Source organism: Bos taurus, chromosome 16 (assembly GCF_002263795.3).
Source record: "Bos taurus isolate L1 Dominette 01449 registration number 42190680 breed Hereford chromosome 16, ARS-UCD2.0, whole genome shotgun sequence".
Lineage (NCBI taxonomy): Eukaryota > Metazoa > Chordata > Mammalia > Artiodactyla > Bovidae > Bos > Bos taurus.
This window is the reverse complement of record NC_037343.1, coordinates 64969922-64993077: the sequence shown is the minus strand read 5'-3', so window position 1 is coordinate 64993077 and position 23156 is coordinate 64969922. Positions and strand designations below refer to the sequence as shown.

The window sequence follows — 23156 nt, the reverse complement described above, 5'->3', positions numbered from 1 at the left end:
CCGGCACCTCATTCTGCTGCTGCTGCTGCTGCTAAGTCACTTCAGTCGTATCTGACTCTGTGCAACCCCATTCTAGGCTGCTTCAAATTTTTGCCTTCTCCATATCAACATTGGCTACTAAGATCATTGTGGTGGGGCTGAGTAGGGAGCATGGGAGGAGAGTTTGTAGATCTGAATAGCAGCAACTCATATGGCCATGACTAACTTCAAGGTGAAAAAGCCCCTTTCATATACCTGAAATAGAGGGGAATGGATATTGATAGACAGTAGCAGTGGCCGTCAACAATAACCCGTTTACCTGCTCTCATGTAGCATTTTCCTTGTATTACGTCTTCAAGGAAAACCAAGTGAGTACTTTGACTTTATTTGGGCTCTTTAATCAATATTATTTCTAACCTTTAAAACATATATATAAGCTTTTCTAAATAAAGCTTTTTGGAAATATGAAATAAAGAAAACTTTTATCACTTGAGATGTGACACTCGTCCCATCTGAAAACTTCATTGTAAGCCCTGTACCAAGTTCTGGGATGTGGCCTGACCCTTGGAGGTGTGTATTAGGGGCTTCCCTGGTGGCTCAGATGATAAAGAATCCGTCTGCAATACAGGAGACATGAGTTCCATCTCTGGGTCTGGGAGATCCCCTGGAGAAGGAAATGGCAACCCACTCTAATATTCTTGTCTGGAGAATTCCATAGACAGAGGAGCCTGTTCATGTTAAAATAAAGGATCTTTTGAGTACCTATAGCTAAACTTGCCTGGATGGAAGAAAAAAAAAGTAGTCCCAGAGTTTTACAATTTTAAATGTATAGAAAAAAAAGCATTCATTAGAAAAAGTCTAGCCTATTTCTGAGTTCTTTCATCATGGGCCACTATGAGTAGTAACTGGGAGTTACTGAGCATTTACTGTGTTGATTTACTGTGGTTAGTGCTTTGCATGTAGGTCTCATTTAAATTTTCTAACACTCCAAGATATGCACTTTTATTATCCTGATTTTACATGCAAAGAAAGAAAGAAACTTAGAGAGGTCACCTATCTGCTCCAGGCCTTCACAGACCAAAGTTTAGACCCAGATCATCTGACTCCAAGAGCCTTCACCCTTAAACATTACCCTGAATGTCCTTCCAAGTTTGGAATGGACATGTACGCACTGCTCTATTTAAAATGGATAACCAACATGGACCTATCGTATGGCACATGGTACTCTGCTCAATGTTATATGGCAGGCTGTATGGGAGGGGATTTGGGGGAAGAATGGATACATGTACATGTATGGCTGAGTCTCTTTGCTGTCCACCTGAAACTATTACAACGTTGTTAATCGGCTACACCCCAATAAAAATCTTTAAAACTATCCTTCATATATTCTTAAAAATAGGTCTTAAGGGAAATGGAGCACATGTTGCAATCTGCATAAAAACAAGTGCTCTCAAAACCAGCACAGTGACCACTGGGGTTCTTGTGTAGCCACTTAACTCTGGAAAACTACTGAGAAGTTATTCCCTACCCTGACCATGCAGGTTGTGTTTCCAGAGGTCAGGCTGCGAATGGGATGCTGTTCTCTGCAACTCTCACTAACAAAGCACTCTGCATGTTTCTTGTGTCTTCCAGTTGACGGTCCTCCAATGGAACCTTCCCAGTTTGTCTCAGTTGTCCCTAAATATCCAGACAAGATGGGATTTGATGAGGTAGGCAAGGTGTCTGTGTCTGTGTGCACCTGTATGTGTGCACATGTGCACGTCGTGTTTATATGTTTATATCAGAACAACAAGCCTGGGCACATGTCTGAGTCAGCCAGAGCAGCTTGGCTGCCGAAAAGAAACTTGGAAAAAGTTCTCAGTTTTTGTTGTGCGTTATTCACTTATCTTTAAAAAGGAACATTATGGGAAAGTGAATTGATCATTGAGTCAGAAAGATGTTACTAATTAGGCATGAAAGTCATATTTTCTAAGAGCAGATATTGCCATGTTTTATCAAGATTCAAGGGTAGGGTAAAGAAGATATATGTTTTAGGTATTAGAGGACTTTAACTTTATTCTGAATAAGTGGAAACCATTCTGGAACATTCTTTGCTTTATTTTCTCTTTGCTCTTCTTCCATGGGAAAAATTGGAGGGCAGGGTTTAGAGGACAAAGGAAAAGAGAAAAAAGAAACCCATTCTAAAATTTGTTTTTGTAGCAGGCAAGAACTTCATAATAATGCTCCAAGGGCTATATTTATTATTACACTATAATTGTATAACGATTGAGCAGAAATGTAACAAGATGCCTGTCTTAGTGATATGCTCAGCAGAACCAGAATTGTGACCCCAAAATCACTGAATCCTTCATGGGTCCCTCATGTCACATAATTGCTGATCCATGTTCAGGAACTTGATGATCTGGAGGCTGGGACAGTGCCTTGGGAATCCACAAACTACGATGGAACTTTTCCATGAATCTGCGATATGTTATAAGCCAAACTTTGTGCTCTATGCTCCTTGCCACTGATTCACTGAAAGAAAATGCCTTGTTTATCTCCCTGTATTATGTCATATGGGTCTCCAAAGTACAGCCATCTTAAATTCCTGCTGGAACTGGAAGTTGGGGGTTAGTCTATGGAATTTATTTGTTGGCAGATTTCAGAAATGAAAAGGAGTATTTCATGAATATTAATTGGAAAGGAGTTAGAAACTATCATGCTATTTCTGCAGAGGGCAAGATGAGATTAGATGGTTTTAAGTGTAATAGAGATGAATTAGACTAAAGTAGAGAAGAATTAAAGTGTAGATAGTTTTATAAACAATCAGGGCTTCAGAAATATTGGCCCACCCCAGATACTGAACTGGCTTCCACATATTACTTACAGCTCTCCTTTTCTGCAGCTTTCACTAACTCTCATGTCTCCAGGTAAAAGAACCCAACGGTCTTTATGTATATTCATTTTTCCCTTTATAAACACATTCCAATAAGGATCAAATCAGAGCAAATACCATGAGACAAAAGCAGGATCTTCTAGCTCTGGTCTTCCATTTGCAAAGACTGGGTCACTTTTAGAAGCCTTCTGAAAAAGGCCAACTCTATGGAGATACAGACATGGGAACTCTGCTCTCCTGAGCCCTGGCAGTCATCTCCCTGGAACAGAGATAGGATAGTAGAAAAGAGGATTTCAGGGCTTTTTCAACCTTCCCTGTACTCTGTGACCTTGTTGGGGTGTCTGGGCTGCATTTGGCTGGGTGGCTTTTTGTCTGTTTACTATTCACTAATATGAGCAAGCCATCTGTGTTTTCCCTTCAGAGCTGCAGTTTTTACTGCACTTGTCCTGGCAGGACCCCGGATGGGATTATTATTTACCGAAGTCTTCCCAGACTAGAGGTCTTGGGTCTGAGGGGACTTTTTGTTGTATTTCTGTTAGTTTTTGGTTTCGTTTTGCTCTCCTGGCGTGACCTCAGGTAGCTCCATGTGTACACATGAGGAAATGCCCATTCCTTCCCATAGCCTTAAAATCAGGAGATGGAACGTGTTCCCATCACAGTAGGATTCTAAACAGGAAGAAAACGACATATAAATGAACACAACTCGTTGTTATAAAATCCCAAGTAACAGGGCAAATACAGTTACCACAGAAATTTTTTTTTAAAGAATTGCACAGTTAAACAGTGGAGGTAATAAAATCATGATATACCTAATCCACTTTGTTCTGATTCAGATGGATGATTTTTTCAAAGAAGACGTCTTGCTCCCCCATCCATTCTTTTCCTTGAGCTGTATAAGTGGATGGAAGTGAGAATATTTTTATAAAATATTGAAGAGTTGAAATTTTACTTAATTCAGCTTTTGATCTGGTAAAATGTATAACATTTTGATACTCCATTCAGAATGATTGTGTGAACCATGGCTTAACCCTCAGTAAAGTCAAAACTCCAGCCTGCTTATATGACATGACTTCTTCTTTATTCTAGACATAATGCAAACTTTATCACAAACCACATATTATAGACAATTTAATCTGTATTGGCCTTGAAGGATAAGATTACTCTACTCCCTCTTTTTACAAACAAGGGAACTGGACCCCATAACATTAGATGTCTTCCTCAAAGTCATCTAGATGGGTCTTTAGGATGAAGCCAGTATTGTCCAACTTTTTCCTGCAGGCTTCTCCTTTCCCATGCTATTCAGTATTTCTCGCTGGCAACTGAAGTCTCCCTCTCTCTCAGGACTAGTTTAATGTACAAAGTGAGTTTATTACTGCTTGCAGAAAAGGACCTTATTAAAGTACTTCATTACCTGTAACAACTTTCATGAGGCTTTGGGTTCTTCTGTGGCTCCTTAAATCTGGGAATAATCAGAGCAGCCTCCTTATCTGTGTAACTCCCAGTAGCACTCATGATTGGTGTGTGTTCGGTGCAGTCATCAGGAATTTCAAGGCTACTGTGAGGAGCTGCAGGAAGACCCAGCCCTCATGGGGGACAATCTGAATGCACACTTTGGGGACTTCATGGATCAGTACATGTCTTCTTATAAGACTTCCGTCAGATCCATGTAATATGGAAATTAATGACTCTCCCTAAAGGACTAATCCCAAGAGCAGAGTCCTTTTTTCTTTACTTGTTTCAGAAAAACTCAAAGAGAGTTGAAGAGGTCTGGTAAAGAAGCTATGAAAATTAAGACCTTAATAATTCGATTTGGAACTCATAGTAATAAGAGGAATTTGTTAAGACTAGATTTTTCTTACTCTTGGAATGACTTTAAACTTTTCTACAGAGGATGTAAATTATAAGAATAGCTAATACTTTGTTCCCAGGTGATAGGACCAGTATGACTTCCATTTTACAGATGAGGAAACTGAGGTGTAGGAATTGGACCAACGAAACACTTAGCAGACTTAGGTCTTGATAAATCCAGCCACTTGCCAAACTTCTTCCTTCCCCTTGGTCTCATATGTTTTGGGTTTAATTCACCTTTGGCCTCCTGAAGAATAGCTTTTTGACCCGATATGAAATACAAATAAATCTTCACCACTTCCCCTAACCTTTCCACTCCTTATTCTAACTAAAGCTTTGTTCCTTATACTTCCTTTGCTTTTCAACAGCCTAAAATAAAAACTGAGTAATCTGTATTTCTTTTCCTTTTTTCTTCTTGTATTAGATTTTCATGATAAACCTCAAGCGCAGAAAGGACAGGCGAGACCGGATGTTACGCACCCTGTATGAACAGGAGATTGAGGTCAAGATTGTGGAGGCTGTGGATGGAAAGTGAGTTGAGTTTTCTCCTCAAAGCCTTGCCGCTGTGGCTGGAGTGGATATGCTCCCTCTCCAACTGAGGTTTAGTCCCAGTGGGCGGAATCTGCAGTCATTGCGAGATAGACATGCTTTCACAGTGCAGCCTATTTTGGGAAAACTTTATGACTCATAGAAGTTTATATATGTTAATTTCACTGAGCAGAGAAGAAATCCACTCATCATCCTGTGCTCTCTGGTCTTCACTATGCTTGCCCTGGGTGTGATTTTCCATTGTCTCTGGGGGTTCTTGCAATGGTCATGGTGGTTGCCAGCCCTGTAGTGCCTTGGAAGGAATGCGTTCAGAGTTGCATTCAGAACCTGATTTAGAGCAAAGCATCTTACCTTGTGTGACTTGACCTGAAGAAAATAAGTGGAAAAAATGCCTAACAGTCTGTGTGTCCTGTTGCACAAGGTGCTTGCCACAGTCTGCGTGGGCTGATTACTTTTTCCAGGAACATGGCAGGAAACTTACATACAGTATCTGGTTGGAGTCCTTCAAGAGTTTTTGTTATTGATGTTGTTATTTTGTTTTGCTTTGCCCTTTAACATTCTATTATTTCAAGGAGTATGTTAGCAGTCGTGTCTTACTTTTTGTAATCCCATGGACTGTAGCCCCCCAGGCTCCTCTGTCCATGGAATTCTCCAGGCAAGAATACTGGAGTGGGTAGCCATTCCCTTTTCCAGAGGATCTTCCGTGCCCAGAGAGTGAACCCTGCTCTCCCACATTACTGTCTGAGCCACTAGGGATATTTGCAAAACCTCCTATTCCATGTTATATATAAATTTGGAATATGAATGACTCTAAGGAGTATGGCTAGAAGCTCTTGTGGAAGTTTTTATGACTCTTTTAGAGAATCTCGTCAGTGTTTCTCAAAGTGTGGCCTGGACACCCATGTCACCGTCCCCAGGGGCTGGTTAAGAGGGCAGCTTCCTAAGTCCCAGAGCCGCTAAATGATGATCTGTGTAGGGCTGGGCTGGGAATCGGCACTTAAGAAACCTCAAAGTGATTCCTGGGTAAGGTTGCCACGTAGAATAGAGGACACCTAGTTCAATTTGTCCCAAACATTGCATGGGTCTTGTACTAAAAAATGACTGTTTATCTAAAATATAAATTTGACTGGATATTTTTGTGTTTTACTTGCTAAATCTGGCAACCCTATTCTTGGATGTACTAGAATTTGGGAACCACAGTCTCAAATACCTCTAATAACCCCAATCTCCTTCATAGACCACATGGACGAAGGAAAAGTAGCCGAGCTGTGAGAGTTCTTTATGTGCTCTGCATACAGGTCTCTTATCAGATGTATAAATTGCAAATATTTTTTCCCATTTTATGAGCTGTCTTTTCACTCTCATGATGGTGTCCATTGAAACACAGACATTAATTTGATGACGTCCAGTTTATATTTTTGTTGTTGATTGTGATTTTGGTGTCATATCTAAGAATCCGTTACCAAATCCAAAGCCATAAAGACTTGGTTCTGTCTTTTCTTCTAAGAGTGTCATAGTTTTATGTTTTATATGTATCTCTTACACATTATTAGATCTTTGATTTATTTTGAGTTAGTTTTTATATAATGTGAGGTAAGGGTCCAATTCATTCTTTGTTTCCAATTCATTCTTTTGTACAAAGTTATCTATTTGTCTCTGCACCATTTGCTAAAAGATTATTCTTTCCTTTACTGAATTGTCTTAGCAACCTTGTAAAAAATTAATTAAATAGAAAGGTTTATTGCTGGATTCTCAGTTCTGTTCCATTGATGCGTGTGCCAATCCTTATTTCCCACAGTAGCTTCTTATGTGTAAGGAAGTCTCTTCAACTTAGTTATTCTTTTTCAAGAATGTTTAGGCCATTCTAGGTCTCTTGGATTTCTGTATAAATTTTAGTATTAGCATACCATTTTCCACAAAAAAGTTTGGATTTTGATAGAAATTGCATTGACTCTGCAGGTCAGTTGAGAGAAGTACTTCTCTGTAATATGAAGTCTTCTGATTCATGATCATGAATATCTTTCCATTTATTTATATCTTTAATTCTTGGATTGATATTTTATAATTTTTGCTTGCACATCTTGCATTAATATTGTTAAATTTATTCTCAAGTATTTTACTCTTTTTGGTATTATGATAAGTGGAATTGTTTACTTCATTTCATTTTTATATTGCAGATTGCTAAGTGCATAGAAATAGTTGATTTTTGTATACTGATCTTGTTCCTACAACCTTGCTGAACTCACGTATTAGTTCTAATAATGTGTTTGTGTGTAAGTATGATCAGGCCATTCAAGATGACTCCTCTCTTGTTCTCTGTACAGCTCCTACTTGACCAGTCCTTGCTTCACTCACATAACCCTCTTAATTATAGGGCTTAATCAGTAACTGCCTACGTGCTTGCCCCTGCCACAGTCACTGGTTTCCTTGGTAACTGATGAGCCAATGTGATGTTAATGCCCCCTATAAATGGTAGCCTCCTTCTCACCCAAGTAGTGAAGACTGCTGCTGTGTCTGGCCTCTTGTCTGTTGTACACAAGAGAGTGACATGCTCCGGGATCTTTGGCTTTAGACTTGTAAGATCCCCCTATCCAATAAATGATTAACGTATCTGTCACTGTCTCTGGGTTCTTGCTTTGGTTTCAAGGTTGGCTAAATTACAAGGTTTGCAGTCCTGGGAGGTGCAATCCAACAGTTTTTGAGCCAGCCAGAGGCTGAGGAAACTCCCATGAGCACCAAGATGTTGTTGAATAAGGATGAGGAACAAAAAGTCATGGGGGTAATCCTTGGCTAAATCCTCAAGTACAATGTTGGATAGAAATGATAAGAGTGGACAAAGGAGGCAAGAATATACAATGGATTAAAGACAATCTCTTTAACAAGTGGTGCTGGGAAAACTGGTCAACCACTTGTAAAAAATGAAACTAGAACACTTTCTAACACCATACACAAAAATAAACTCAAAATGGATTAAAGATCTAAACGTAAGACAGAAACTATAAAACTCCTAGAGGAGAAAATAGGCAAAACAGTCTCCGACATACATCACAGCAGGATCCTCTATGACCCACCTCCCAGAATATTGGAAATAAAAGCAAAAATAAACAAATGGGATCTAATTAAACTTAAAAGCTTCTGCACAACAAAGGAAACTATAAGCAACGTGAAAAGACAGACTTCAGAATGGGAGAAAATAATAGCAAATGAAGCAACTGACAAACAAAAAAATATACAAGCAACTCCTACAGCTCAACTCCAGAAAAATAAATGACCCAATCAAAAAATGGGCCAAAGAACTAAATAGACATTTCTCCAAAGAAGACATACAGATGGCTAACAAACACATGAAAAGATGCTCAACATCACTCATTATCAGAGAAATGCAAATCAAAACCACTATGAGGTACCATTTCACACCAGTCAGAATGGCTGCGATCCACAAGTCTACAAGCAATAAATGCTGGAGAGGGTGTGGAGAAAAGGGAACTCTCTTACACTGTTGGTGGGAATGCAAACTAGTACAGCCACTATGGAGAACAGTGTGGAGATTCCTTAAAAAACTGGAAATAGAGCTGCCTTATGACCCAGCAATTCCACTGCTGGGCATACACACTGATGAAACCAGAATTGAAAGAGACACGTGTACCCCAATGTTCATCGCAGCACTGTTTATAATAGCCAGGACATGGAAGCAACCTAGATGTCCATCAGCAGATGAATGGATAAGAAAACTGTGGTACATATACACAATGGAATATTACTCAGCCATTAAAAAGAATACGTTTGAATCAGTTCTAATGAGGTGGATGAAACTGGAGCCTATTATACAGAGTGAAGTAAGCCAGAAAGAAAAACACCAATACAGTATACTAACGCATATATATGGAATTTAGAAAGATGGTAACAATAACCGTGTATATGAGACAGGAAAAGAGACACTGATGTATTAAAAAAAATAGGAACACATTAGTGTACATTTTGAAAACAAGATTGCAGGCTTGTGTATCAAATTATGCTCATTGTCTTTGGGTGGTAACTGTTTTCCTTAAAATAATTTACTGTAATCTACTTTATAAAACTTCATTAAGAACTTACTTTTATCTTTGTTAAGATGGACATTTAAAAATTTTCATAATGAAGAACAAAAGTTACAAAAAAAAGAAATGATAAGAGTGGATAGGCTTGGCTTGTTCCTGTTATTAAGGAGAAACATTTAGTCCTTCACCATTAAATAGGATAATTGGCTCTGGAGTTTTCACAGATGGTCTTGATTGGGTTGAGTGTTTCTATCTTGAAAGGGTGATGGTGTCTTAGTTTGTTTGCTGCTATAATAAATGACCACAGACCAAGTGGCTCAAATAAACATTTGTCAAAGTTCCAGAGGCCGGGAAGTTCCAGGGAAGGGTGCCAGCATGGCTAGATTATGGTGAGAGAGCTCATCCTGCTTTGTAGATGGCGATCCTCTTCCTGTGGGCTTCCCTGGTGGCCCAGTGGTAAAAGAATCGCCTGCCAATGCAGGAGCTGCAGGTTCCATCCCTGGGTCAGGAGGATCCCCTGGAGAAGGAAATGGCAACCCACTCCAGTATTCTTGTCTGGGAAATCCCATGGAGTGAGGAGCCTGGTAGGCTACAGTCCACGGGGTCACAGAGTCAGACCCAACTTAGCAACTCAGCATGATCTCTGTCCTCTTGCTGTACTCTCCTATGGCAGAGAGCAAGGAGAGGGGAGAAAGCAAGCTCTTGCTTTCTTATAAGGGCACTAATCTCATTTACGAAAGTTCTACCTTAGGATCTACGGCTCCACCTCCCTATCAACATGTGAACTTGGGGGAATATAAATAGTTAATTCATATACAGTAGGATTTTTGTCAAGTTTTATGTCTGTTTAGATGATCGTGGAATTTTCGTCTGTTAATAATGATGTGTCACTTTTTTTTTTTTTCCATGTGTTAAATGAACCTTACAATCCTGGGATAAATCCCATTTGGTCATGATGTATAATCCCTCTTCTCTGATGCTGGATTCTGTTCCCTAGTATTTTATTGGGCATTTTTCTATTTATCTTAAGGGATATTGGTCTCTCATCTTCTTGTGATGTTTTTCTGGTTGTGTATCAGGATAATACTTTATAGAATAAGTTGGGAATTGCACCCTCTTGAATTTTTGGTAAGGGTTTGAAAGATTTGTGTTAATTCTTTAAATGTTTGGCAGAATTCTGAATTCTTTACTGAAGCTATCTGGTCCTGGACCATGTTTTGGAACTTTTTTTTTTAATCTTTACAAAGTCAGCCTCTTTAACTGTTATAGGTATTCAGAATTTCTATTTCTTGAGTTGGTTTGTTTCTTTTGAGCAATGTGCCCGTTGTATCTAGATTATCTAATTTGTTGATGTATAATTGTTCATAGTATTTTCTTGTAATCCTCTTTATTTCCACAAGACCAGTAGGGATTGCTCCCTCTTTCATTCTTAATTTTTAATAATTGAGTCTACTCTTTTTATTTGCCTAAAAGTGTTATCAGTTTTGTTCTTTTCCAAAGAACCAACTTTTGGTCTTGTTTTTGTCAGTTTTTCTATTCTCTGTTTCATTCATTTCCTTCTTTCTGCTTGCTTTGCATTTAGTTTGTTCTTTTTCCAGTTTCTCAAAATGGAAAAGCAGATTATTTAAGATTCTCTTTTTTAAACATAGACATTTGTACCTGTAACTCGCCCTCTAAGTACTGCATTAGATGCATCTCGTAAGGCTTGGTATGCTGTTTTCATTTTCATTTGTCTCAAAATATTTTCTCATTTCCTCTGTGATTTCTTTGACTCATTGGCTATCAAGGAGTATATTATTTAATTTCACATATTTGTAAATTTTCCAAGTTTCCTATCAATTTTTAATTTCATTGTGGTTATAGAACATACTTTGTATGAATTCAACCATTTAAAATGTACTGAGGCTTTATTTATGGTCTATATAGTCTAATGTGTGGTCTTTCTTAGAGAATGCTGCACATACAGTTGAAGAATGTGTATTTCGCTGTTGTTGCCTTTAATTTCAGTGTCAAATCCAAGAAATCATCACTAAAGCAGTCAAGGAGTCTTATCCCCTTGTTTTCTTCTAGGACCCTACTATTAATATGAACTTGATGGCTATAAATTAAGATGTTAATTATAATCCCTAGGGCAATCACTAATAACTAAAAATATACTGAAATATAAACAAAGGAATTAAGATGTTAAAGTACAAAATATTGAATCCTTATATTGTACACCTGAAACTAACGTTATATGTCAATTATATCTCAATAAAAAAATGCCAACTTCAATACTAAGGAAAAACTTAACAGCCATATAGCTTTATTCCTTCCCCTTCCTTTGTTCTATGGTCACACTAATTATTTCTTTATATGCTCTTTATACATTATTTGCTCTTACTGCTTTATGCAGCTATAATTTAAATCAGATAAGGGAAAAAGTTATGAACAAAAGGATACTTACACTATTTATATTTACCTATCCCAGGTGGCGCTAGTGGTAAAGAACCTGCCTGATAATGCAAGAGACATAAGAGACACTGGTTCAGTCCCTGGGTCGGGAAGATCCCCTGGAGGAGGGCGTGGCAACCCACTCCAGTATTCTTGCCTGAAGAATCTCGTGGACAGAAGAGCCTGGCAGGCTGCAGTCCATCGGGTCATGAAGAGCCAAACACAGCTGATGTGACTTAGCATGCACGCAAACACCTGCACTTCCGTTTACCAAGGCTTTCATTCCTTTATGTGGATCTGAGTTATTCTCTAGTTTCCTTTCATGTTAGCCTGAGGGATTCCCTTTAGCGTTTGTCGTAGAGCAGATCTACTAGTGACGCCGTTTTTGTTTATCTGGGACATCCTGGTTTTTCCATTTGTGAGGTCTAGCTTGACTGGATACAGCATTCTTGGTTGAGTCTCTCTGAGTCGGCACTTTGAATTTGTCAACCTTCTGGCCTCGATGGTTTCAGATGAGAATCAGCTATTAATCTTACTGAGAATACTTTGTTTGTAGTGAGTCACTTCTCTTGCTTACATGACTCTCTCTGCATTTTAATTTTTAACTCCAAAGGAAAGATGTACACATGTGTACAATTCCTCTTGTGATTCTTTCCTGTCCTCATTCCTTCCAGTGTTTAATAATATTTAATGTTTCTATTAGCCACTCTCCTTCATTAGGAAAATGCTTTTTCAAAGGTGCCAAAAAACTGATGATACTTAGAACTACATTGGGTGTTGTGAGGGATACATAAAATATAAGACCGCATCTTGTCTTCACAAAGCTCATAATGCTACAACACACTAACCCTGAGGAGCTTCTAAGGAGCCTGCTCAGTGTGGGGAATACACAGACCTCTCCCTCCTGGCTTGTGCAGTGGGGACCTCTCAATGTGTTAATTTAGGGGCGTGTTCTATCTTACAGGGCACTCAACACAAGCCAGCTGAAGGCCCTGAATATTGAAATGCTGCCTGGATATCGAGATCCCTACTCCTCCAGGCCTCTAACCAGGGGTGAAATCGGCTGCTTCCTTAGCCACTACTCTGTCTGGAAAGAGGTGAATAATGCTTCATTCAGATGTGCAGTTCTGTAATGAGAAGGGAGGAGAGTGGGACCATTTTACTGTTGATGAACCTTCACCGAGATTCCAGTTATGAGCTATTATGTGTTGTGCTACTATACTTTTGACTTTTTAATACCTATTTTGATTAGATAAATAAGTATCAACTTTTCTTCGGGTATCTTCCCCCTGACCTTTGCAGGTAATTGACCGGGAGCTGGAGAAGACTCTTGTTATTGAGGACGACGTGCGTTTTGAACATCAATTTAAAAAGAAGCTGATGAAGCTGATGGATGACATTGATCGAGTTCAGCTGGATTGGGAGCTGATGTGAGTGACAAGGCAACAGGCTTTTCTAAGAGTACTGAGAACTCTTTCAGTTCTTTCAGCACCAAGAGCCCCAACTCACAGGAGGTGGGGCTCAAGCTTCCACTTACCTGGCTTTCTCTCCATATATGTTCCCAGCAACAAGAAGTAGGTAGGGGATACCCACTGGTCTGGGGGCTTCTCTGGTGGCTCAGATGGTAAAGATCCCACCTGCAATGCAGGAGATCTGGGTTTGATCCCTCGATCGGGAAGATCCCTTGGGGAAGGGAATGGCTACCCACCCACTCCAGTATTCTTGCCTGGAGAATCCCATGGACAGAGGAGCCTGGCAGGCTGCAAAGAGTCAGACATGAATGAGTGACTAACACTTTCACTTTTGCATCTATATGTTCTTCAGGGTGAGAAAGTATGGGACTTTCTTTGAGACTTGGAATCTGCCTGCAGATCTGGGGTTTTCAGTATGAGCATTTACCTGAGAACGCAGCAGAAACCCACCCATGAAGCAGCGTGGTGCATAGAGCATCTCCAGGGAGGACCCGTGCCAGGGCAAGGGTCCTGTGTCACATTTGAGCATCAGCTCCCTGGAGGATGGGTTTCCTCTGCAGTCTCTGATGGTGTGTGTGGAGGGAGGGGAGAGGGGGTTGGAAGGTCAATGGGAGAGCACCCGTTGGGGAGGGGAGCTGTACAAATAGGGAGAACACTGACAGCTGGGTTTGGAGAGTCAGAGGCTGTCTTAGGAAAACCAGACTCACCAAGGGAGTCCTGGCTCTGAACAGAAATTTAGTTAATGCTCGTTGCCTGCTACCTCTGGGAACTGAGTGTGTGCTCTCTCTCTGGGAACTGAGTGCTCGCTCTCTCTCATTTTGTTTTTACAATGAGATGACACTTTTTACTTCTCTCCAATGAGGCAGAAAATTCCCAAGCGTCATATTTACTTCCCATCTGTGTGTCAAAGGCAATTTCATCAGATCAGAGGCTGTTCCTTTAGCAGCTGCAGCCCACAAGCTGTCCCCGTTCCTCCCATCCTCGGAGGGAAACTTAACTATGCACTCGGGTGGAATACTTGTTCTCTTAGAAAATGTACCGTTCTGAGCTCAGAGGAAACCTAGTAATGGCTCACGTAACCGTGGGAATTAGACCCAGCACTATGTAATAAAGAGATTGGCTCCTGTCGGGTTTCAGTCATGTCATGAGATTCTGCACTGTCTCTTCTGATCATTGTCCCTAGAATCCTCTAGGAGTTCTCGCACCTCAGGCTTTCTGAGTCTGTGGTCCTGCAGCCTGCAGTTAAGGCCCCACAGGCATGGAGCTTGAAAGCTATTTCATGCTTATGTCACATGTACAAAGGCAGCTTTCACTTAAGCCTTGGAATCAGAGGACTGGCCTTGGGGAGTCTAAGGCTTAGAGTTGACATACATCCTTGTTCACTTGTGGTTTGGTTGATGCATTTCTTAGGAAAGCGTACAATGGATCCAAGGAAGAAGAGTTATTGTTCTGATAAGGATATGGGGGATGGAGCTGGGGAGATGTTTTCTAAATTTCCGTGACTGATCAAGGGCAAGTGTTCCATTGAAATCTATTATCTAATCACAAAGAATTATAGCTGTTTCCAATTTTTCACATCTCACTTTATAAAATGAATAAAGCAAATGTACTTAAACTCAAAATATGAAAGCATATAGGCTGTCTGTGACAGCAATATTAAATTTCTCCAGAAAAAGGAAATAGTAATCAGGGAAAAATAGAACAAGCCATTGAAATCATCTAGGGCAGCGTGTCCAATAGAAATATGTGAGACATATCATTTAAAATTTTCTGTGTGTGCTCAGTCATATCTGATTCTTTGCTACCCCATGGACTGTAGCCCACCAGGCTCCTCTGTCCATGGGATTTTCCACGCAAGAACACTGGAGTGGGTTGCCATTTCCTCCTCCAGAGGATCTTTCCGACCCAGGGATCAAGTCTGTATCTCTTGTGCCTCCTGAATGGGCAGGTGACTTCTTTACCACTGCACCATCTGGGAAGCCATCATTTAAAATTTTCTAGTAATCATATTAAAAAGATAAAAATAGGCGAAATTAACTTTAATAATACATTTTATTTAATCTAACATATCCAAATATTATTTTAACATATAATCAGTATTTTAAAACTATTAATGAATTAGTCTATATTCTTTTTTCATTCAGTCTTCAAAATCCAGTATGTATTTAATGCATACAATACACCTCAGTCCATATGCTAAATTTTCAACTGTTGAAGTAAACTGTAGCCCTACCAAAATAATACATTTCGAATAAGAGAAAAAATATTTTACACAAAGTCAATTTTAAAATTACAGTTTACATTTAGTATAACAAATTAAGTATAAGCTTAGTTCCTCAGTCACTCTGGTCACAATTCAGGCGTTCAATAGGATTTTCTCTTTCACTTGATACATGAGAGAAATTCAGGCTCTTTGCTTTTAAGAGGCTGCGGTTGAGAGGTGACTATATTTATCTCCAGAAGAACTGAAGATGAACACAGACTTATTCTATATATCCTAGGATGTTTCAACAAAGAGGATAGCTTAAATATTGAAAGAGATGGTTTTTAGAGCAAAATAGAGGAATTCAGCTTTTTCTGACAGACAGAAAGCCAGATCTCCTCAACTTGGCCCAGGCAAGCAGAAGCAACCAGGCTCCAGACAGAAGTAATGGATCACAGATCCATGGGTAGACTGGGGATGGGGAGAATAGTTGAGGGTACATCCTGTGTTGCAGAAGTAGTTCCTGGAGGACAGAACCCGGGAGGAAGCATGGGCAGAGATGGGTGAGGGAAAGCAAACCGTGCCAGTGGTGCCATCCATTCTTTCCCAGAGGAAACCTCTTGAGCTACTCTTGGGTTCCTAGGTCTTTCACTTTGGACTGTATCTTTTCCAAAGCATTTTCTCTCTTGTGTTTACCACCAGCATTTGGAGAGCTGTGCAGAAAATATCAAGTCCCCAGACTGAAGCTCTAGGGACTTGAAAGCAAAGTTGGGATTCTCACATCTGGTCTTTGTTGTCCCCTTCCAACCTCTATAAACACAGCTGAAAATCCTACACTACCTTTGGGAAATGATTGGAAAAAAATCTGCTTTTCGTCATGAAATTTTTAAAAGATTTTTTTTTAATATTGGAGCATAGTTGATTTACAATGTTGTTAGTTTCAGGTGTATAGCAAAGTGATTCATTTATACTTGAGATTCTTTTCCCATATAGGTTATTACAAAATATCTTGAGTATAGTTCCCTGTGCTACATAGTAGGTCTATGTTGATTATCTGTTGTATACATAATAGTGTGTATGTGCTAATCCCAACCTCCTAATTTATTCCCCCCCCCACACACACCTTATCCTTTTGGTAACTATTAAGTTTGTTATCTAAGTCTGTGACATATTTTTAAATAAGTTTGTGTGCATCATTTTTTCAGATTCCACATGTTAGTGATATCATATGATAGCTGTCTCTCTATCTGACTTAATTCACTTAGTATGATAATCTTTAAGTTCATCCATGATTCTACAAATAGTATTATTTCATTCTTTTTTATGGCTGAGTAATGTTCTGTTGTGTATATATACCACATCTTCTTTATCCATTTCTCTGTTGATGGAAATTTAGGTTACTTCCGTGTCCTGGCTTTTATAAATAGTGCTGCTCTGAATACTGGATGTATGTGTCTTTTCACATTATGGTTTTCTCTGGGTATATGCTCAGGAGTGGGGTTGCTAGATCATATGGCAGTTCTAGTTTTAGTTTTTTAAGTAAAAAGACTTGAAAAATTTTGTATCCTACAACTTTACCAAATTCATTGATGAGTTCTAGTGGTTTTTGGTAGTGTCTTTAGGATTTCTTATGTATAGTATCATCCCATTTGCAGCAGTGGACAGTTTAAATTCTTTTATAATTTGAGTTCCCTTTATTTCTTTTTCTTCTCTGATCACTGTGGAGGACTTCTGAAACTGTGTTGAATAGAAGTGGTGAGAGTGAGCATCCTTGTCTTGTTTCTGATCTTAGAGGAAATGCTCTCAGCTTTTCACCTTTGAGAATGATGCTAGGTTTGTCATATTTGGCCTTTATTATGTTGAGGTAGGTCTCCTCTGTGCCTGCTTTCTGGAGAGTTTTGTTTAAAAAAAAAAAAAATGGGTGCTGAATTTTGTCAAAGTTTTTTTCTGCCTATATTGAGATGATCATGTTTTTCTTCCTTTAAATGCTATTCTTTAATAATATTTATACTCACTTGCTCACACTGGTGAGTATTCCCTTGTACGTCTGCCCCCAGTGTCCTGGCCCCCACAGTGAGTCATAGCCACTCCCCCACCCCGCCAGGAGACACTCCCAGACCATCAGGCAGCTTTGTCCCGCACTCCTCTGCAGTCACTGCTTTTGCCCAGGTCCTGCTGTGCACGAGACTGTGTGTGTACCCTCTGGGAGTGGAGTTTCTGTTTCCCCCATTCCTGCGGAGCTCCTGCAATCAAGCGTCCTGGCCTTGAAAGCTGAGTGCTCCGAGGGAGTCCTCCTCTTGATGGCAGACCCCCAGACTGGGGAGCCTGACATGTGCTTCAGAACTCTCACCCCTGTGGGAGAACTTATGAGAAATAATTATTTTCCCCCTTGTGAGTCATCCACCTGGTGGGTACAGGATTGGATGCTATCACGAATGTGCCCTCCTTCCATCTCATTGTGACTTCCTTGTATTTGGGGGTAGAATGTCTTTGGTGGTGGGTTCTGGTCTTTTTTGTCGATAGTCATCCAGCAGTTAGTTGTGATATTGGTGTTTTTGTGAGAGGAGGTGAGCTCACCTTCTACTCCACCATCTTGTCTCCAACTTCTGAAAGATCTTTTAATCTCTTCATTTCAACTTTCAGGCCTTAACAGCCTTCTAGGCAAGGATAGCTGGGCTCTTGATAAGTGGAACCACAGAAATGGCCTGAAATTGATGGAAGATGGTGACAACCATGATTGATGTGCTGTGCCCTGTTGTGTGATACATTTAAATAAGACACAGTTGGTCCAAGCTTTCAAAAGTGTCTGCAAAGCTGTGCTCCATTCTTATGGATGTTTAATACTCAAATTGGAATTTTCTCCCCCACCCGTTTCCTTTTAGTTATATTGGTAGGAAGAGGATGCAAGTAAAAGAACCAGAGAAATCTGTGCCCAACGTGGTAAATCTGGTTGAAGCTGACTATTCCTACTGGACCCTCGGCTACGTCATCTCTCTGGAAGGAGCACAGAAGCTGGTTGGAGCAGATCCTTTTGGGAAGATGCTCCCAGTGGATGAGTTTCTGCCAATCATGTACAACAAGCATCCTGTGTGAGTTGCCCTGAACTGCCTACCTGTCCCTTGAGCATAATTCACTTATGAATTATGCTACTTGGTTTTGGGTAATACTTGGTATTTTTTAAAGGGGTACTCCTTTCCTAAATGATCTTTCCATAATCATGACAAAGAGAGGCCAACTCGAGTGATTACCTCCTTTTACAAACAGGGGATATAAGGCAGAAATGGTGAGTCTTGCATAGGAGTCCTCTTTAATACCTGCTAGGAGTCAGACACGACTGAGCACCTTCACTTTATTTTTTCACTTTCATGCATTGGAGAAGGAAATGGCAACCCACTCAAGTGTTCTTGCCTGGAGAATCCCAGGGACGGAGGAGCCTGGTGGGCTGCCATCTATGGGGTCGCACAGAGTCGGACACGACTGAAGCGACTTAGCAGCAGCAGCAGCTTAACTGTGCATACTATGCTCGGTCCTCTCGTCTTTGATTTTCTTACTTCCATAAACCTGTACATCTCAAGGTGAAGGTCATCTTCCTAAGCACCTCAAATTTTTCAGTTCGTTTCTTAGTCCATTGTGTATACTGTTGGCCAGGCAGTGACTCACAAGCTAGTCAGGAACCCAGACTCATGAACAGTCATTGTGATATATTGTGATACCTACGATCACAGAGATGTGTTAGAGGCTCGGGGAGAGTGGAGATGGCCTCTGAGCTGGGCGTCCACAGAAGACAGTGTGATGCTCAGAGTTGCCATAGCCTGGAGTTCAGTATGACCTAGTGCTGTATCATCACAGAGTCCCCATAGCCTGGAGTTCAGTATGGCCTAGTGCTGTGTCACGAACACGGTAAATGGTGGGTTTATGTATCAGTCTCCCCAGTAACCTGTGAGCCTCTGAGGCAGGGACCATCTTTATCTCTGTGTCCTTAGAGTCTAGTCCAAATTCTACCCATGCTACCTGCTTGATTGATGCTTCCGAAATTCGTTAATGGAGCAGACCAGGTTCTAACCTTGGCTCCTTCTCTCGTTGCTGGGTGATCTCCTCCCTAGATGGTCTTCTTTGTAGCAGTTCGATGTTCTTGTCCTGCATCTTGCCCATTTTGTCTCCTGTCCTCAGTAAAAATGGATGTGTCAGAGACTGATTTTTATCTCTGCTACCCGACAGAAACATGGAGGTCAACCATCACCCTCTTAACAGAAAGGAAATTGAAACCTAGCTGCTGAGCAGACGTCACCTCGTGTAATCGGCAGAGGAGCCCTGGGAGGGAGGGCTCCTTGTCCCTTCATTTACACTCACAGGCTGCTGGACTGCAACACCAAGCTGGTGTGCCTCCAAGCCTACACCACATCACTCACACCTTCACTCCAGCTCCCAGCCATCTCATTCACTGATCCAGGATCAAAGCATTTTCTACAAAGTGATCACTTTATTTATTATTGTGGCCCAACAGAGCTTAAACCTTAATTTTTAGAATAAGACCTGAAATTCATTTTTAAGCTACTCTATCTAAATTTGGATCTTCCCTTATAGCTTAGTCGGTAAAGAATCTGCCTGCAATGCAGGAGACCCGGGTTCGATTCCTGGGTCAGGAAGATCCCCTGGAGAAGGAAATGGCAACCCACTCCATTATTCTTGTCTGGGAAATCCCATGGACAGAGGAGCCTGGCAGGCTTTAGTCCATGGGGCCTCAAGTGTTGGACATGACTTAGTGACCAAACCACCATCTAAATTTAACAAAAATACCCTGACCTTTTTCTTTGTGTACTTGTTTAAATCATCTGAAAGCCTTAAGAAAAAAATCTGTTGTGTTTGTAGGCTAAAGTTTTCCACAATTTAAAAAAATAATCAAATCCATGAGAATTTAGGAGGTAACAAGCAAGACCCTTTTCCCCTGTTCTGTGAGTGCCCTGCCCCCTCACCCACCTGTCTGCCTCTTGTTTTCAGTGCTGAATACATGGAGCATTACGAATCCAGGGACTTGAAAGCCTTCTCTGCAGAACCCTTGCTCATCTACCCCACGCACTACACAGGCCAGCCGGGGTATCTGAGTGACACGGAGACCTCGACCATCTGGGACAATGAGACGGTGGCCACTGACTGGGACAGGACACACGCCTGGAAGTCCCGGAAGCAAAGTCGCATCCATCGCAACGCAAAGAACACAGAGGCCCTGCCACCACCAGCCTCCCTGGACACTGCACCTTCCAGAGACGAGCTATGAAGGCTCCATGGAGGGCTTACTACACTTTGGTTTTCCTAATGGGCCAACCATCTGTTTGCTCCAGTTTCTTTTAATGGTTACAGTGACCTAACCAAAGCGGTCTAATGTGATTGATCAAAATTGATATATTTTTAACAGGGGAAGAGAATAGGGAAACTAAACCCAAATCTCCTAGGATGGCTAGAAGATAGGCTTTCTGGCCACCATTAGGATGAACTTCAACCCAGACACCTTGTCCTTTAGTTCATTACCCATGATACCGGTTCCCACATTAAGGTTGAACAGCATAGCTCAGAGATGCTCACTCAAGGGAAAGGTGGTCACCAACGCTGTCACATCAATAAATGGGTAGGCCCGGCAGCCTACCCAACTGGACCATGTCTAGTGGTCTGGTGGGCCCGTTTTATGTCATAGATGTGACCTTGAAAACTTGAGTATGTTCCAAGTTTGGTGGTGGGGGGTGGGAGGGCAGGAATCAAATAATTTAGAAATCAAATTAATCGGGCTTTTTCTTTAAAGGTATTTGTCATGAGCCTTATTGCAAAGTGAGCTTTGCATCTTAGTCTCCGTTATCCAACAGGGATGGGTATTTGGGTCTGTCTGAGACTTGGCCTTTGACTATCGTGACAACTGAAGCTCTCATCAAGAGCTGTCCAGTTTGCCATGTGGACATATTGAGTATAGTTTCATAGATATTTGAGGGTGTGTGTAGCTATTTGAAGAAAACACTCAAGCTTTGGCTTTCTTTATTATGGTCACTTGAGTTGGGATGCTCTATTTATGAAGATAAATTTAATATATAAGGGGCCAGGGCTGGTCTGTAATTGCTGTCCCAGGGGTTCATGTGCTGCCCCAGCAGGTCAGACTCTCCCATCCCTCCTGAGCCTGGGAGTGAATTGCAGGCTTGAGGTTCGTGGGTCTGTGAGAGACAGAGCACATGTTCAGGCCAGCAACTGTCCTTGCCTGGGATTTTCATTCTATTTTGAATTATTTATTTTTACAAAATGTTGGGGGTTGGGGGAGAGTCTGCAGGATAAGGCAGAGAAACAGATGCATCAGGCTTTCATCACTCCTGAGAAGTGGTCAGTGTAGACTTATTGGTTCCAGAACCTGGTTTTTCTGCATTTCCCAGGCCTGTTGAATGGGAGAGTCTAACCTATAAACAAATGATTCTCCACTTCAGGTGAGAGACCTTGGCTAGAAACAATGAACTGATCAACTGACATAGGCCAACACCCAGGGAAGCTCTTAGGGTCGCAATCCTGGGCAGACCACCTCTCTGCTTTCTCCATAAATGGATTTTATGTAAAATGCAGAGTTGGACTACATCATCTCTTCCAGTGCTGCCGTCTGTGATATCTCATGATGGTTTGCTTCAGGTATCTGTTCTCATGCCCACAAGCAGTAAAACTCAGTCTCCAGAAATCCCCGCCCCAAGCATCCTGTCCACACCGGCTCCTCTCCCCGTGTCCTGGCTGTTGGACTCCGAGCTTCATGCTTGGGAACAGAGCCCCAGGGCGGCCTTGCTGAGTGTACCCATGAGGGTACTGCTGACTGCTCCCCATGAAGGCCCCCGGCTGCAGGACAATCAGGCAGCTCCCCCCCACAGAACGCCAGCCTTGGCCTTCCCTCTTGACATATGGTTGGTTCTTCTGCATTGACCAGTGAGCCAGGAGACAGAGGAGGGGGATCTCAGCTGACTGATTTTTACTGCTTAGACATGGCAGTCAGAACTTGATTCTTTGTCTAGAAAAACAGAGCATCTGGGGAGCTAATGAAAAACACTTAGGTGATTCCTAAGCTTTCCTTGGGTATTTTGTATTTTGCTTGAATATTTGAGTGTGTGCAAGTGTGCATGAATTTTATGTTTGTTTTTTTTTTTTTTATATAAAGAGGGTGGGAGGTGGCTGAGATATTAGGAGTGGAAATGGAGGCAGATTGAATTAATTTTTGTGTGGTTTTGTTTAATAGAGAACATTGGTGTATTTTCTTTTTCCCTGTCAGCTGGTCTGGTGGGTTTATGCATTCTCATTCTTAAAAGACATTGTTGATAAATTCTAGAATTTTAGCTTAGGACTGTTCTACTGTGAATAAAGTTCTGGCTTTGTCAGCCCAGCCTTTGTTTCTCTTCACTCAGGTCTAGAATCCCAAGCAATGTTCTTTTGTTGTGAACATTGTGAACTGCAGACCCAGCATTTCTTAAAAAAAAAAAAAAAAAAAAAAGGGATTCCTTGACCTCATTACTCTTCCTCTCTCCCGTCTAGCCTAGTCTTAAGTCAAGACATTTGACCTTGGCAGTGTCAGAGGACTTTGCCTCCAGCCATGGCACCTGCTGTCTGCTTCTGGAAGTTAAACCCTCTCTGGATTTTGCGATGCAAGGTGGAATCTTCTGGATGGACAACCTTGACTTCAGCGGTGCTGGTGCTGCTGAGCGTGGACTGAGTGTCTACCATCTGCAGAGGACACACTGCCCGGGCCTTGCTTT

At 41.2% G+C, this 23156-nt stretch overlaps 1 protein-coding gene across 1 annotated transcript in view; it reads left to right on the top strand.

Moving 5' to 3' along the window:
* COLGALT2 (collagen beta(1-O)galactosyltransferase 2) overlaps positions 1-20671 on the top strand; it is a 118615-nt gene extending 97944 nt beyond the window's left edge. The window contains exons 7-12 of the mRNA NM_001191302.2: positions 1612-1688; positions 5127-5233; positions 12686-12818; positions 13024-13151; positions 18279-18485; positions 20395-20671. Of these exons, the coding sequence (NP_001178231.1) occupies positions 1612-1688; positions 5127-5233; positions 12686-12818; positions 13024-13151; positions 18279-18485; positions 20395-20671 (929 nt within the window). The remainder of the gene's footprint in view (positions 1-1611; positions 1689-5126; positions 5234-12685; positions 12819-13023; positions 13152-18278; positions 18486-20394) is intronic.
* The last annotated feature ends 2485 nt before the right edge of the window (positions 20672-23156 follow it).